The sequence below is a fragment of the Silene latifolia genome, chromosome Y, assembly GCF_048544455.1.
Source record: "Silene latifolia isolate original U9 population chromosome Y, ASM4854445v1, whole genome shotgun sequence".
NCBI classification, from domain to species: domain Eukaryota; kingdom Viridiplantae; phylum Streptophyta; class Magnoliopsida; order Caryophyllales; family Caryophyllaceae; genus Silene; species Silene latifolia.
Window position 1 is genome coordinate 135,237,421 of NC_133538.1, and position 16,689 is coordinate 135,254,109.

A 16,689-nucleotide genomic window follows, 5' to 3' on the forward strand; every position below is an offset into this window, starting at 1 on the left:
TTGGTGGTATTTGGAGCGGGTTTTGGGCTCGGGATTGAGCTGCAAAAAACGGGGGGGGCTCTTTCTTGTTTGTTCGGGCTGGTTGGGGGTGATTTGGGGCATGGTTTGGGCCGTGGTTATGGGGTTCGAACTGGGGTTGGATGGGTAGTGGCTTAGGTTGATTAGTGTACTCGATATTCGTGCCAACTCGTAAAGAAAACGGGCTCAAAAACCGAGCTAAAATCGAGCTCAAAAACGTGTGGTTGAAACGAGTTCTTTTCGATTTTTAAATCGATTTTTCAAATCAATTAACATATTAAAATAAATGATTTTTCAAACCAAATATACTCATAAAATGATTTTTCAAATCAAATATTTATTTTATTTTCAATAAAATAAACTTGGGAAAATAAATTCAAAATAAAATAAATTAAATTGAAATCACCTTAAAAAAGACTTTAATTTAAATATCATTTAAATTAATAAAATGAACTCACTTAAAAAAAACATTAATTTAAATATCATTTAAATTAATAAAATACTTCATCGACGACGCCCATTCTACATCGTAAAACGAGCTCCAAATAATGACAATGACAACTAAAGAATACATGTGCCCTATCATCATCGGGTGTTTGTCGGGTTCTCTTATAAATTCCAATATCGACGGATACGGGTATCTACAGTTTCACTTTTAGCATGTAAAAATAAAGTCCAAACAAACCGTGAATAATCTTCCACTAGAACACATACATAAAGACTTCCACCTCGGCTTCTAATCCTCATTGGTCCACACAAATCCATGTGAATGAGTTCTAGAGGCTTGGTGGTGCTAACGAACCTTTTAGATTTGAAAGAGCTTCGGACATGTTTGCATCGAGCACAAACATCACAAACTCCGTCAATTTCAAACTTCAAAGAAGGTAGGCCTTCCACTAAATCGAGTTTGTAAAGTTTATTTAGAGATGAAAAGCCAACAAGTCCAAACCTCTTATGCCATAGATTAGGATCGTTTTGCATTACGGATAAACATTTAATAGTTTCCCTAGGAATGCTTCATAAGTCAGCCACATAGATGTTATTAACTCTCTTACCTTGAAGAACAATTTCATTAGTACTTTCTTTGATTACATAACAAAGGTTTGCATGAAACTCGACTTTATTTCCTTTGTCACATAATTGAGAAATACTAATCAAATTGTGTTTGATACCCTTTACAAGCAGCACATCATCAATGGAATGTGAAAGAGACTTACCGACTTTGCCAATACCAATTACTTCACCTTTTTTGTTGTCTCCAAATGTCACATTTCCACCATCGTAGGCCGATAATGAGAGGAATTGGTTTCTATTACCTGTCATGTGTCGTGAACATCCACTATCAAGATACCAACGGCTGCCTCCTCTCACATGGCCCTGCAAAAGAGAATTAGTTAGATGATTTAGGAACCCAAACAAGTTTGGGTCCCTTCTTATGACGAACGGTATCTAAAACATCTTTTTTAATCCACATTTTCTTAACAATTCTTATGTTTCGATCCAAATGACCTAAGCGTTTTTTACAAGCATTAAATATGTGGCCTGTGCGTCCACAAAATTTGCAAAGAATGTATTCAGGTAGACCCATGTACTTAGGCTTGCGAAAATCTCTCTCAATGGGTTTAGATCTTTTAATCTCAACAGTAATGGCGTCAGTCTTAATTGAACAGTCGGGAGGCGTGTTTACTTTCTGTTCAGGAATCCAGACAGTACGATATTGAGAACCGACCTGCCTGAAATCAGAATGTGAGTCATAGCCTAATCCAAGTTTATTGTTGTTCTTAGATTGATTGACTAGAAAATCGAGGACAATAGTACTACCTTCCCATTTAGCAACTACATTTCTTGCATTACTTAAATCGGTCTCCAAATTACTAACTTTCACAAGTAATTTCTTATTCTTACCAAGGAGAGCAACATAATCAACATTGAGTCTATCAAATTTGGAACAAATTTCAGAATAAGTGGTTGAACTGGTAACATGCAATTTTTTAATCTCATCTAGTTCATTTGTTAAGACGTGGATTTTATTAACAAGGGACTCGTTTTCAGCAGTGAGTTCAGATTGAACAGTCTGGTCAACTGTTTGTTTCTGTATGTTCTTCAGATTTCGTCTTAACTCTATATTCTCCTCCGCAATACTTTCAATTTCAGATTGCATAGCCTCAAGACGCTTGTTTTGTTCATAACTAGTATCCAAAGTCTCATCAAGCAATCTTACAATTTTTTTCTTTAGACAAAGATCTAATCTTAATTTTGAGATTTGAGAGATTTACCTCATCTTCGGATTCGATATCCGATGCATCAGAGTGAGCCATGAGACACCTTAGAGAGTTGTCATCCCTTCTTCGTTGAGATCTAGGCTTATAGGTAGACCGTAGGCAAAATTTCTCATCTTTCTCATTTTCAGAAGGTTCCTCGTCCTCTGAATCGGACTCACCCCATACAGCAGCTATCATTGCACGTTTATACTCCTGCTTAGACTTTTCACGCTTATCCTTAGCTTTTTCTTCTTCCCATTTAGGGCAATTTCGAATCTGATGATCCCGTTCACCACATTTGAAACATCCCATTCTAGATGTAGAACGAGATGAGGAAGATGAAGAAACAGATTTCTTTGGTTTATAACTTTCGAACTTTCCTTGATTTTGCTTTCTAATTATTTTGGAATTCTTTTAGACAGCAAGGCAACTTCCTCCTCAAGATCACTTTCATTATCACTTGAGATGGCATTCAAGGCCAGACCCTTAGCTTTGGGATTCTCTTCGGCATCATTTTCAAGTGTTATTTCGTGTGCCATAAGAGATCCCATTAAAGCTTCATAGGTAAGAGTGGCTAAATCTCTACACTCTTCAATGGCCGTGACTTTTTGTCGCCATTTCCTGGTAAGACTTCTTAAGATTTTACGGACAATGTCCTCAGTTTCAAATTATCTACCAAGATTTGAAAGTTCGTTAGTTATACTTGAAAAACGTGAAGACATGCTTTTTATGGGTTCATCCTCGTGCATTTTAAAGTTTTCATATTGTTGCATTAAGAGATCAATACGTTGTTTCTTTACTTGCACGATTCCCTCATAGGCTAGTGATAAACTGTCCCAAATTTGTTTAGCAGTTTTACATCCTGCAATCCGACTGGTTTCTGAATCACCAATTCTGGATTGCAGGAGTGATATAGCCCTAGCATTCTTCTCCGCCTTTTTGTAATCATCGGATGTGTAGTCCTTGGGCTCTTTTACACTAGACGCACCATTGGCATCGGTGGTAGTGATACCCAAGGGACCATTTTCGATGATTACCCAACATTCGTAATCTGTTCCTTGTATGAAATGCATCATACGATTTTTCCACCAGCCATAGTCCGTGCCATCGAAGACAGGACATTTGACAGATTTGGAATTCATTGAGAAAGAAATAAAAAGATAAACTCAAAAAGGATCAAACTCTTTACTGTAAGGTAATCAAGAGCACGAGGCTCTGATACCAATTGTTGAGTTTACCGATCCTGTACTTAAGAGGGGAGGGGGTGAATTAAGTACTCTTTTAAAAATTAAAGCGAAATTAAAGCGATAGGCCGTTCACGAATTTTCTTCTGAAACAATACACAGGCTAATTGAACAGTCTCGGTGACTGTTCAAACAATCAGAGTTGCGCTGTATTGTTCTTTTGAGTGAATACGTGAAACAAAAAGGAAAAACAAATAAAATCAAAGGTAAACGAAACAAAAGAAAGCAAGAGACACACGATTTTTAACGTGGTTCGACCTACTCTCTAAAGGTCTACGTCCACCCTCTCTCTTATTATTATTTCCTTTATAACCAAACTCGATTACAAAGAAAACCCCCACGATCAACCCCGATCGTGCGACTCGAGTACAACCCCGTACCCTAAAAACACTCTCTCACGAAAAGTAAAATTACAACACAAATTGTCTCCTTATATGGTTCAACAATTGGAACGATGGAGAACAAAAATCAGCCTTATGAATTTATAACTTGCGTGCTCAAAACTCAATCCACAACTCACGGATTTTAAAACAAACTTTGCAAATAAAACAAAAAAGAATGCTTTCACCAGATTTGCAAAAGACGATTTTAAAAACCAGTTTGACAAAGTTGACTTTGCATAAAAAATTCTTTTTGGACTTTCTTAAACTCTCCGTCTGTGTTGTATCTCTTTACCGCCAAGATTTATTCGTCTTATATATATTCAAATATTGACCAAATCAAATCTTTTCAAACAAGCAACCAATCTTTTAAACGAAATTTTTGACTCTGGTAATTTAGTTGCCTTCAAACTCCACAAAAAGTTAAGATATTATTTTGAGCAAATATAGGAAGTTCCAACGGAATGAATTTTTCCAAAACAATTATTTAGCAAAAATATTTTATCTTGGAAATTAATTTGTCCAAAAGATAAGCCGTGATTTATTGGACCGAATAAGAATAAGCACAAGATATATATTCTTACAATTTTTCTAGACACGAACCAAGACTCATCCAACGCTCCACCCGTCTTCTTTTCCGAACAGATAAAAAGACTTTTGAACCTGTCAAACACACATCTAGCATACACCATTAACTTAGAGGAATATAAGAGTGAAGGACTTGTCATCATCAATAAAATAGGTACAACATCGACCATGTCAGTTACCTTATGGCGACGACAGTGATCAACCAGATTGGGGACGCCAATAGAGATGAAGATGGGAGGTCAAGAGGCGTAAGATTTTTGGCTATCAAAAGTGCCCTATAATGGACACAGTTTCCAATTTCCAAATAACGTACTTGGCTCCCAATCAAAAGTTCAATCAATTTTTTTGCTAAGTAGAAAGCAAACTAATCAATTATTTAGTAAAAAAGTTTGTCTCTCTAAAATTCTAGAGAGCTGTAACTCTCCTTGGAGAGCTTTCAAGTGCACCTAGTATAGCTATCATCACCTTCTCTGCTACCAAAAATCAACCTTTTTCTTTCCCCCAAATTACTTCTTCTTCTCATTGGGCGTCCTATAGCCCAGTTTATTCCTTTTGTTCTAAGATTTTCTCAGCTACCCTATTAAAGATAGTAATCATTTTAATTTGGGGGCATTAATTGGGGCTCGTAACCCTAATCTCGTGTCAGAAAATTTAATCAGCTGATTTTACCCCCAAATCCTTCCATATTCCTCTCCATCATTAAGTGCAGCTGGTCTTAATTGGTTGCTACTTAATTTGGTCAGCTCGAGATTACATTCTCCTGTTGATTGGCGTTTCGTTAGCCGCTGATTGACAAAACGGTGGAGATTCCAGTGCTTTTGAGTCTTTTTAGAGTGTTTTCATCGCCCTATTTAAACCACGAGTATGGCTGTTGGTGTTTCATACTCATCTTCACACTTCATTAACCTTGTTAATCCAAAAAAGAAAACTCGCCATAAATTCCAGAATCACGAGTTTTTTACCAGCAATACGTCTAACCTTTCCTACTCAAACAAACTCTCACACACGAGGATGGAGGCTGAAAACCAAGTTGGGGGTAATGGTCATGGGAATGATGAACCTGGATATGAAGTGCAGCATAATGTTTTTGATCACCAGGGTTACCATCAGGACCATGCATCAGCTGAGTTCAATCCAATGAATCCCCTCCACGCAAACATTTGGAGGTACCCCAGGTCTGGTGGGGTCATTAATATAGACCCTGCTGAACTGGGTCAGTCTAGAGGCTTCTGGAGTCGTTGTGTGTTGGGGTTCTTGGTTGACTACAGGTTATTTGAAACACCTCTGATCAATGATGTGATCAGGAAAAAGTGGACCACTAAGGGAACTGTCACTGCTTTTAGAATGGGTGAGGTCTATGTTTTCCACTGTACTGAACCAGAGGACATGGTGGCTTTGTTGCAGAGGATAACAGCAACGATTGATGGTGCGGTTATGGTTTTTTCGAAATGGTTTGCTGACACTGTGCCACGTACAATAAGGTTCCCATATGCAGAGGTCTGGGTTAGAGTTTGTGGGCTCCCCTTTGAGTACCTGACTATGCAGGTTGCTCACATTGCTGGAAAGTTGCTGAGTCACAACTATCAAGTGGAACCTTTTCATTTTGTACCTGACAATGGCTATTTAAGGCTGAAGGTTCACATTCAATTAAATGAACCTTTGATGCCTGGCTTTTTCTTGGCCATGGAGGGGGGTATCTTTTATGGATTCAGTTTCGTTATGAGGAAGTGTTTAAATATTGTATCAAATGTGGCAAAATTGGTCACAAAGGAGCTCAATGTAGGGAGTCTATAATGACTGTAGTATCAGGGATTAATCGTATGCTGGATAAGTCTGTGGAGAATGGTTTTCCTGTCTTTCAAACTAACAGTACTCACACAATGTTCAACTTAGACTTACGTGCTACCCCATCCACCACTAAGTACTTGTCTTCCAGAGTTAGGCTAGGAAATGCTAGGGGTACTCATAGGAGAAGGAGGAGGTGGGAATCTCCTGAGAGGACTGTGGACTTCGACCTAGGCATAACTCATGGAGGGAGAGTTCTACCGGGGATGGCCTTTGCAGTCACTGCCCAACCTTTTGCAGGGCCTGTAGTGTTTCATGGTGGTAATGAGGTGGGTGGTCAGGGCACGGGGATAGGACATGCTTATAATAGGGAAGGAGGGGTTGCTGCTAATCCAGTAACCAATGTGCAAAATACTCAAGGGTCGGGTGGGGTTAATGGGGTCAGAGTTCAGAATGATGTGGTTATGACTGATGCACAGGAGGTAACAGGGGAGGGAACTCAGGGACAAATGCAGGTTAATCAGGTTTAGGATATTGTGATGGGAACTGAAAATCAACTACCACCTGGGGCTGGAGGGTGGTTAGAGGAGGGGGATGCCAATAATGAGGTTTTTCATAGTGCAGGGGAGGAGTTGGAGACTCAAGGAGAATTTAATATTTTGCAACAAGGTGTTTTTAAACAAGTACAAGCTGAGGATCCTTATGTTATGTATACTAATCACAATAGCCTTATTGGGGCTTTGGACCGTGATCAGAGAAACCAAGCAGCTATCCTGAGCAGAATTGAAGATGACCTGGGCTGGGCACATATGGAGGATGAGCACAGGGGTTACAATCAAACCTTTGACCCACCTATAGAGGGGTGGCCCATGGTGTATCACTATGCTGACGGGTCCACCAGGCAAGTGGGTCAGGGATCAGGACAGCTGACTAGAAATGGGGAAGGAAATGAGGACTTCATGATGGCTGCAATAGATAAAGACAATACTGGGATCAATAACCTGGAAGATGGCAACAATGAAGATGCTGCAGCAAACAATGAACATGAGGATCTGCCAAATGCTGATCCATCTTTATCTGGAAACATTATTGCATCTGAATCTCTGGCATCAGAATTCTACTCTGATGAAAGGGATGGGGAGGAGGTTATTGTTATCTCATCTGATGACAATACTGAGGTTAATACAGAACTGCAGCTAGCTTTGGGTGGGGTTTCTGAGATGGGGCCTCTTATCACCACTTCTTATGAGGCAACTGGGAATGACATGCAAAACCAAAACCAGCAGGTACCAACCCCATTCTTTTCCACTGCCATTGTCAGTAAAGGCAAGGAGTTGGATGAAGGTTCTTCTAACCTGGTCCCTTGGGAGAAATTGGTAGAGGCTGAGACTAATAGGACTGGTAACAGGGGTAAGGGCAAGGCACCAATCAGAGATGTTGGGGTGAAGTTATTTGATGTACCTGAGGTGGGGGGCAAGTCCAAACTGTTTGCTGCATTGCCTGTTGGCAATTCCTCTGATGGCTGTATGGGATTGATTGATGTGTACCATGTTTCTGAGTTGAAGGATGATTACAGAGAGGAGATCAGAGGGGCAAGGAAACGTAGATGATGCTCTGATGCTGGTGAGTATATTATTCCAGAGTCTGCTAAAAGGTCAATGGAGGAAGCTAAGGAGTACTTACGCAAAATGGCGAAAAGGAGGTGCTGGAGTCCAGAGAGTGCACAGAACAAACAGGAGCATCAACAACCCACTTGGGGTTTAGGGTTCATGTGGAGGATGTGGTGGTGGTTGAGTCAAGTGACTCGTCTTTTCCCTCTGTTAATAGGGGGTGCTGATGTTGATTTCAATGGCTTTGCGGAGGTTGGGCCTTCACAACCTCCTCGGTCACCATGAGGGGATTAGTTTGGAATTGTAGGGGTCTCAATAACACGCTCGCCCCTACAATTCCTAAAATAAGAGCGTTGGTAGGTAGTAAGTTTTATGACTTTCTTTTTTTAATAGAAACTAAATGTAATGCTAGTAGAATTTTCCCTATGTTTAGAACGCTAGGTTTTGACAAGTGTTTTGGAGTGGATGCCGTGGGGGCATCGGGTGGAGTTTGGGTCGGATGGTGGAAGGAGTCTCGAATGACGTTGGTTAAGGCATGTAATCACTTCATCATCCTTTTGGTCAAAAAATATAATGGATTAGTATGGTATCTTGTGCTTTTTTATGGCGCACCGAGTGTAAACTTGCGTGCATCCGTGCTTCAAGAGGTTGAGGAATGGATTGGAACTTATAATGCTCCCTTTCTTATGGTGGGGGATTTTAATCAAGTTGAGTATCGATGTGATAAATTAAGTTTGAGCCAAAGGCCTATCGGGGGGGGGGGGGGGTGGATGAATTTTGCTTATGGAAAATTCGCAATGAACTCTTGGACATACATTTTAAGGGACCATGTTTCACGTGGTGTAATAATCGCAAGGGGGAGAAGCGGGTTTATGAACGAATTGATAAAGCCTTTGGATCGAAGGATTGGTTTACGATCTTTCCACATACTGGAATCAAACATTACCCTATCCAAATATCGGACCACGCGCCTATTGAAGTTGATTTGAATCTTGTAGCCATGTCTGGAAATAGACCGTACAAGATTGAAGCGTGGGTTTTAGACCATGAAGAATGTATGGAAAAAATCCGAGTTGACTGGAAAAGAAGTGACAGGGGTTCAACGGCGTATCAAGTAAATAGGAAACTATCAAGAATCTGGACGAGTATTAAGCGTTGGACGCTTGATAAACGCGCCGAATGGAGAATGAAATGGGATGATTTTGATCAAAGATTGGAACATGGCATGACTTTGGCCACCACGGGGAATGGAGATGAGGAATACACAAGAGTAAATGAGGAAGTGACGGAGTTTGCAAGGGCGGCGGCGGCATTCTGGAGGCAACGAGCAAAGATCAAATGGATGGTTGATAGGGATACTTGCACGAAATACTTCTTTAATTGGGTAAAGGGTCGGGCGGGGAGAAATCATATACATGGGATTAAAGACTTGGATAGAACTCGGAAATATGAAGAGGGCCTAATCCGAAATGAATTCCAGCAAACTTTTATGGATCTTTATTTATCCTCGAATGACAGCGTGGAGTGGCGAGAAAGGTCTGGGTTTGAACTCATACTCAAGCATCTTGATCACTCTTTCTCTCAGGATGAATTAGACCGCTTAGGTAGACCTTTATGCCGAAGGAGGTCCGCACGGTGGTTTTCCAAATGGGAGCTCTCAAGGCTCCGGGACCTGATGGTATCCCCGCAGTCTTTTATCAAAGGTGCTGGTCCATGATCAAAGGTGATTTTAAAAAGGCTATTCTTTCTATTCTGAATTCCGGGAGGGTGTTACGGGAGCTCAATAGAACTTTTATCACGCTTATCCCAAAGAAATAAAACCTGGAGGGGGTTACGGACTACCGCCCTATTAGCCTTTGTAACGTGATGATGAGGATTGTGACAAAGTGTATAGCAAACCGTTTGGCAAAGGTGATGAGTGCGCTCGTAAGTGAAACACAGAATGCTTTTCTCCCGGGGAGGAACATTAGCGACAATATTCTGGTGGCTCATGAGGCCATCAATAAAATTTCGAGTCATGGAAAGGGGAGACAAGCATTAGGTGCCTTCAAGGCGGGTATGAGTAAGGCATATGACAGGGTCAGATGGGACTTCTTGGAAGCGGTGTTGGTAAAATACGGCTTTCCTCAGCATTTGATTTCGCTTATGATGAGCTGTGTCACGACGGTGAGTTATGAAATTCTGGTAAATGGTGTCCCTTTACCACAATTCAAACCTAGGTGTAGATTAAGACAAGGTGATCCTCTATCCCCATACCTCTTCATTCTGTGTATGGAAGTACTATCCCGAAATGTAAACCACGCGCATGAGCGTCGGTTGGTACATGGTGTTCAACTGGTTAAGGAAGTTCGTCCTATTACACACCTCTTCTTCGCGGATGATTCGATCTTCTTTTTCAAGGATAAGGGGAGTACGGTAACCCATTTGGTTCAAATCATCAAGGAGTATTGCGACGCCTCGGGTCAAAGGTTGAATGTGGATAAGTCAGGGATACTTTTTAGCCCGAATACTACTTTGGCCAAAGCACAGAGGATTATGAAAGCTTTTGATATCAAGAAGAACAATGGTATTGGGAAATATCTGGGGATCCCAGCCGAATTTAAAGATTCAAAGCAAGGCATCTTTAATGCACTTATTGAACATGTCACCAGACGCATTTCTTCGTGGAATGGGATTTTTCTATCACCAGTAGGACGTCTTACTCTGATTTCATCGGTTCTATCAAATCTCTCAAATTATTTTCTATCGGTCTTCAAAGTTCCGGTAAGTGTGGCAAAAAAGATTAATTCTATTTTGGCACAATTTTGGTGGACGGGATGTAAGATGGGGCATAATATCCACTGGTGTAGCAAAAATTTTCTGAGTCTACCGAAGAGTGCGGGTGGCTTGGGCATACGGAATGTGAAATGTCTTAATCAAGCATTATTGGCTAAACATGGGTGGAGAATCGTTTCTGGAGAGTCATCTCTTTTCTGCAGGCTTTTCAGACAAAAGCTTTTTGGCACTCAAGTGATACAGCCGGGTATGACTCCTATCAGGGGTTCCGGGTGTTCATGGGGTACGCGTAGCATCCTATATGGGCTAACTGTCATTATGGAGAATATGGGGTGGAAGCTTAGTTTTGACTCGAAGATTAATATCTGGACAGCAAGATGGGTGGGGGGAGAGAGGCCGGAGCCTAAAATTGAATGGCTAAACCAAAATAACGGACACCTAGCTAACCTACAGGTACGGAATCTTTTCCAATCCGATGGTAGGTAGAATAAGGTCTTCATCGAAGGCCTGTTCACGGAGGAGTGGGCTACACGGATCCTTGCTATACCGCAATGTGAAATGAGAAGGGACGATAAGGTTTTTTGGCCACTCACAATAACGGGAATCTATACGGTAAAGAGTGGATATGGCTTAATCTTTACAGACTACATGGACAAAGCAGGAACGGTAAAGGACAACAGTAGATTCAGCGATCGAGGACGACTTTTCTGTCGGAAAGTGCTTTGGAAGTTGCTTGTACCACAGATGTGGCAACTTCTCCTCTGGAAAATTATTACTAATGTTCTACCGACCGGGAATGAGTTTGCTAAGCGGAAGATTGAAGCGGATACTTTTTATGGTATGCGTAGAGGAGACCAGCGAAATATGGAAACTCCTGAACACCTCTTTAGGGACTGTGGTTTTTCAGGGAGGATCTGGGCTGGATCGGTTCTAAGCATTCGGGTCGAGGGTGCAGGAGGCATTCCGATTTCTAATTGGATTTGCGACTGGATCCACTATTTGAACAAAAGAGAAGAGGGGACGTACCAGGTGATCCACTTTGTGGCCACGTTGTGGGGCTTATGGACAATGAGGAACAAAATCAAACTCCAGGACCAAGCGGTCAACTCGCATGTGATCACGAATATGGTCTATAATGTCATCGGGGAGAAAGTGCACATCTTGTGTAAATCCCTTGACTCGAGGCAGGTTCGGAATGACTTGCGAAGTGAGGAAGAGGGACCATCCCAAAGGGAAGTTATAGACATTCGAAATGGTCATCCTGTGTGTGTTATAGGTAAGCCGACCGGTTGTACGGTGGTACGTGTTAAAGTGGACGCTAGCTGGAATCAAACCTTTGAGGCGGCTTTCTGGTGGATTGCTTACGATGACACGGGGCAGGAGCTAGGTCGTAGACAGGTACATACCAGAGCTGAATCGCCGCTGTAGGCTGAAGCTCTGGGGATTCGTGATATCGTGGAGTGGGCACGTGAAGAGTGGATTCTTCACCTGGATATTTCATCGGATTGCTTGCAACTTATCAGCCAAATAGCGGGGGTGGACAAAGATAACCACAGGATTACGGGGCTTCTGAAGGACCTTCGGGGTTCTTTTAGTTTTTTTCATTGTTTATGTTTTAATTTTATTCCGAGGCAGCTAAATGACCTTGCGCATAGCCTTGCTAAGCAAGCCATGAAACTGTAAAACCTTCATTTACAGCTGACAAAAAAAAAATCAATTATTTAGTTATTGTATAAGCGAATTTTTCAAGTGAAGTAAAAAAATAGCATTTATATGTTGAAAACTACTTTTAAAGTTTCGTCTTAGAAACTCTAATAAAGTAAACGGTAATAATTTCCAAAAATTGATGATATATTTCTTTTTTTCTCTAATCACCACAATTGAAAATGTTGTATCAAAATTGTTGCCTAACCCTCTTTTAAGTCTTAGGGGGTGTTTGCCCTAGCTTTATAAGTGATTTTGTAAATGAAAAATTAAAAGCTAGGCCAAACACCATGTTTTAGGGATTTAAAAAGCACTTTTAAAAGGCTAAAAAAAATAATAACTACCCTTAGAAGTAGAAGTAGTAAATAGGTGTTTCTACTTCTACTTCTACTTTTACTAGTATTTTCACAAGAATCAAGAATTTATCACATATATCAAAATAACGAAAAATAATTTTTCTAAAACTTTGGCCAAATGATCACAGTTTTTATGAGAAGTAGTTTATGAAAAAACTCCTTTTAAAAAGGAAAAGCTATTTTAGATAAGCAAGGTCAAACACCCCCTTAATATAAGAAGGGATATTATTTTCAATATAGTGCTTAACAATAAATAACAATACAATAGTTATTATGTGAGACGGTCTGATAGTATAAGACGGTCCATTTATATAGAGATTACTTTTTAATTGATAGCAACAAATGATGCTTTTTTTCTAGATGAAAACCGTCTTATTCTGAAATTTGTGATAAATAACCGAAATAAGGTTCAATTCTAAATAATGAAGGACGTAGGCTTAGTAAAACCTTCCTAGATTGAAGAAAGGAGGGTTAGTAAAAAGTATTTCGAGAGTGTATGAAGAACGGAGGGTTGGAGGAGGGTTAGTAAAACCATCGTAGTCAACATATATGTCCCGATTTTTTTAGAGGAAATATAGTTTTCTTGTTTTTTTGTTTTTTTGTTTTTTTGTTTTTTGTTTTTTGTTTTTACGGTTGGATTATATAAAATAACTAAAAAAATTACACACATTTAAGCTCTATTTCAATCTCAAACTCTAAACAATTTCAAATTAACAAATTCTTATGTGAGACGGTTTTCCACTAAAGTTATTGAAAAACCATCTACTCCGTATCAATTACATAAATGACCTTATGAGACGTAGCTATTAAGAAATTATTTTGATTATTTACTTTGAGTCCCGCTTTAAAAAAACCAATAATACTAGAATGGTAACAAAAGGAACAATAGTAGCGGATGAGTGGCGTGAGTTGTAGTGATAGTGATAGCAAGATTAGTAAAAAAACAGTATTAGAAATATCGTGTGCGTGTACTACATTAAATTTACAAAATTAGTAAGTAGATTTAGTTTAAAAAAATTAGAGACAATCCCGTAAATTTTCACGGGTATTACACTAGTTAACATAGCATACAACGTGTTCCGTGTATAAAGTTTCTGCAACCCTTCAATTACACGAATATTAAGGAAATTAGGGGCGTACCAATTTTAGAACGAGCATACATATTAGGATTAGAGACTCGTCCGTATGTTCATGCCCAGTCGGTTAGATATTTTTTGATGTGAATTTCTAGTCATAATTTTAACATTATGAACTTCGGTTATATTGTGCTTATCAAAATTTCCACTTGTATACATTTTTTTTTTCTTTTCTCATATCGAATTTGCAGTATATATGACTCAATAAGGCCACATCATTAAGCACAATTAAGGCTTCTTTGCTTGACTCAATAAGCAAGGCCACATTACTAGGCTCAATTTAGGTCGCAATATTAGGCATAACATAACGTCATATTCTCGATATCTGCTATAGGTAGAGTCTTTATGAGATGTCACATTCACTTCAAAGAATGGATCAAATTTCAGATTCATTATATTGTTCAACTTTAGGCAGACAAGAATCAATTCGGAAATAATTTTCCCTTAATAAAAACCGCTTTATTCATTTGAAACTCAAATGCGGTTCAAAAAATCGCAGCTGTGAACTTCTAGCCACTAGCATTTACATGTGGACTTCTGGCCACTTGCACTTAACAATATAAATATAATGTATTATTGATGAGACGGTGTTAAAGTATTACACACACCTTTAAAACTTTGAACTTCAGGTCAAACGCATAATATGGACATATGTGCTCATCTTATAACATAGATCTTCTTAAACTTCAGGTCCAAAATTATATAATATATCCTGTCCCCAAAATCTAATCACCGCATATATGGAACTTCGAGTCCAAAGTATTTAAAATTTACAGGACTGATAAATATCTAATAGACACCAATACACCATTAAGAAATCTCTCTTAGTAGATTGTAGAACAAGAATATAAGTGTTAAAATTTGTGTTTTAGTAATTTAAACAATTTTGTGATTTACGGACAAGTACTAAGACAAACATAAATTTTACTTCTAGTTATTACATGGTTCACAAAAAAATTAATTTTAAAACCAATAATCACTCACTACCCACAAAATTCAAAGTGGAAAGAAAAATTAGGAAGGAAACTATTCCTAAGTATTATTGCATGTTGTTTAAATCACGTACCTCCATGTTGTCAGGATCGGGATTCTACTTTGGATCGATAGGGAGGGTAGGATCGAATCGGTAGAATCGGATCGTAGAATCGTAAGATTCTACAAACTCACAAATTATAGTTTTTTATTTGTTAAAAACATATCATTGAAGATCAAAATACTTATTTATTAATATTTATTCATAAAATATTGATAATTAATGATTTTAATATTATTATATATATGAACATGTTTCTACAACTTACCCGAAATTTGAGTTTTACGATGTCATTATATAAAAATATATATTAAGTTTTTTTGCTATGAAATCGGATCATAGGATCGTAAGATCATAGGATCATATTATGATTCTACCTCTAGAAATTTTCAGATGATTAGGATCGTAAGATTCTACAACCATGATAAAATCGTAAGATCCAGGATCGGTCAAGCATTTTTTAATCATAAAATCGTAGAATCGTAGGATCGAATCGAGATTCTGACAACAATGCGTACCGCCATAAATTAACAGCAAATAAACATACTTACAAGTCTCTTAGGAGAAAAATAATGGTGTCGTTTAGTTGACACTTTAAAAATACATCAATTCAGAATCTCATGATTTGCAAAAAACATGAGTTATTTGGTTGCCATATTTTTTGGAAAATGGAGGCATTAGTTCACAAGAACTTCCAATGCCTACATGACGCAGGAATTGGCTTACATACTCCCCTCTTGGTCATTGGTAGTTCCCATGAAATTTAATTCCTACATGAGCGACATACACTTTTGCTAAATTCACCTGAATTGGATGCGGGAACTTTAATTCCTATGAAATTGAAGTTCCTAGGAAAACTAAATTCCTTGATCAACCAAACGAATCCTATCTCCTTAGATGTTTGAGCCACTGATGGATACTTTAATTAGTAGAATAATAGAATAAGAATTGATATGAATTATATAAAACGTACCTAGATCAGTGAATAATATATAAGATTTAATATGAACCTTCTGATTATCAGATCTGAATTGGCTAAAAATAATAGAATAAGACCTTATATAAACCTCTTGATTATCAAATCTTAATAATAATATGAACAAATACTATTAACTCCTTTTCGCTCAGTCGGTTAAGACTCGTGCTGATAATCTAATAAAGTGTTATGAAATAAAGAGAATAGACAATTGTAGAGAAAAGATAGAATATAAGAGAGACAGATCTATTTTCTTATTCCATTACGAGAGGTATATATACAATACTCCGTACAATAGGATAAAGTTTAAATAAGACAATATATTTTAAATTCCCCTATAATATGATTTATATAATAATATTTCAATAATAATCACGAAAATTGCACAGACCACAAAACTAATTATTTATTATAAACACAAAAATCCCAAATACAATTCACCAACCAGATCCACCCATTTCTAGGTCAACACTACTTTAGTTTGTTTTTTTATTTAAAGTCAATGACCACCAATTTAAAAAACATACTCCCTCCTATCCACTATATTCTTCCCCTTTTCTTTTTGCACAAGAAATAAGAAAGTGAATTTGGACCACACAAAACACACTACCCCACATGCAATTTAATTTGGACCACACAAATCAACCCAAAAAAGGAAATAGGGAAGAAAACACGAATAATCCGAATAAGGAAATAGGGAAGAATTAATATATATAACTAAAGGAGGCTTTTTTTTCTACTTATACTATTGCCATTAGAATTAGGAGATAATTAATTATTTACAATTTTTTTATTATAATTAGGAATATAATTTTCCTATTAG

The 16,689-nt window shown here is 38.3% G+C and overlaps 1 protein-coding gene across 1 annotated transcript; it reads left to right on the forward strand.

Annotated features, from left to right (window-relative positions):
• The first annotated feature begins 11,309 nt into the window (after positions 1-11,309).
• LOC141628986 (uncharacterized) lies at positions 11,310-12,089 on the forward strand. Its single transcript, XM_074442066.1, has one exon. The coding sequence runs from the start codon at positions 11,310-11,312 to the stop codon at positions 12,087-12,089; it is 780 nt and encodes a 259-aa protein (XP_074298167.1).
• Positions 12,090-16,689: the final 4,600 nt, after the last annotated feature.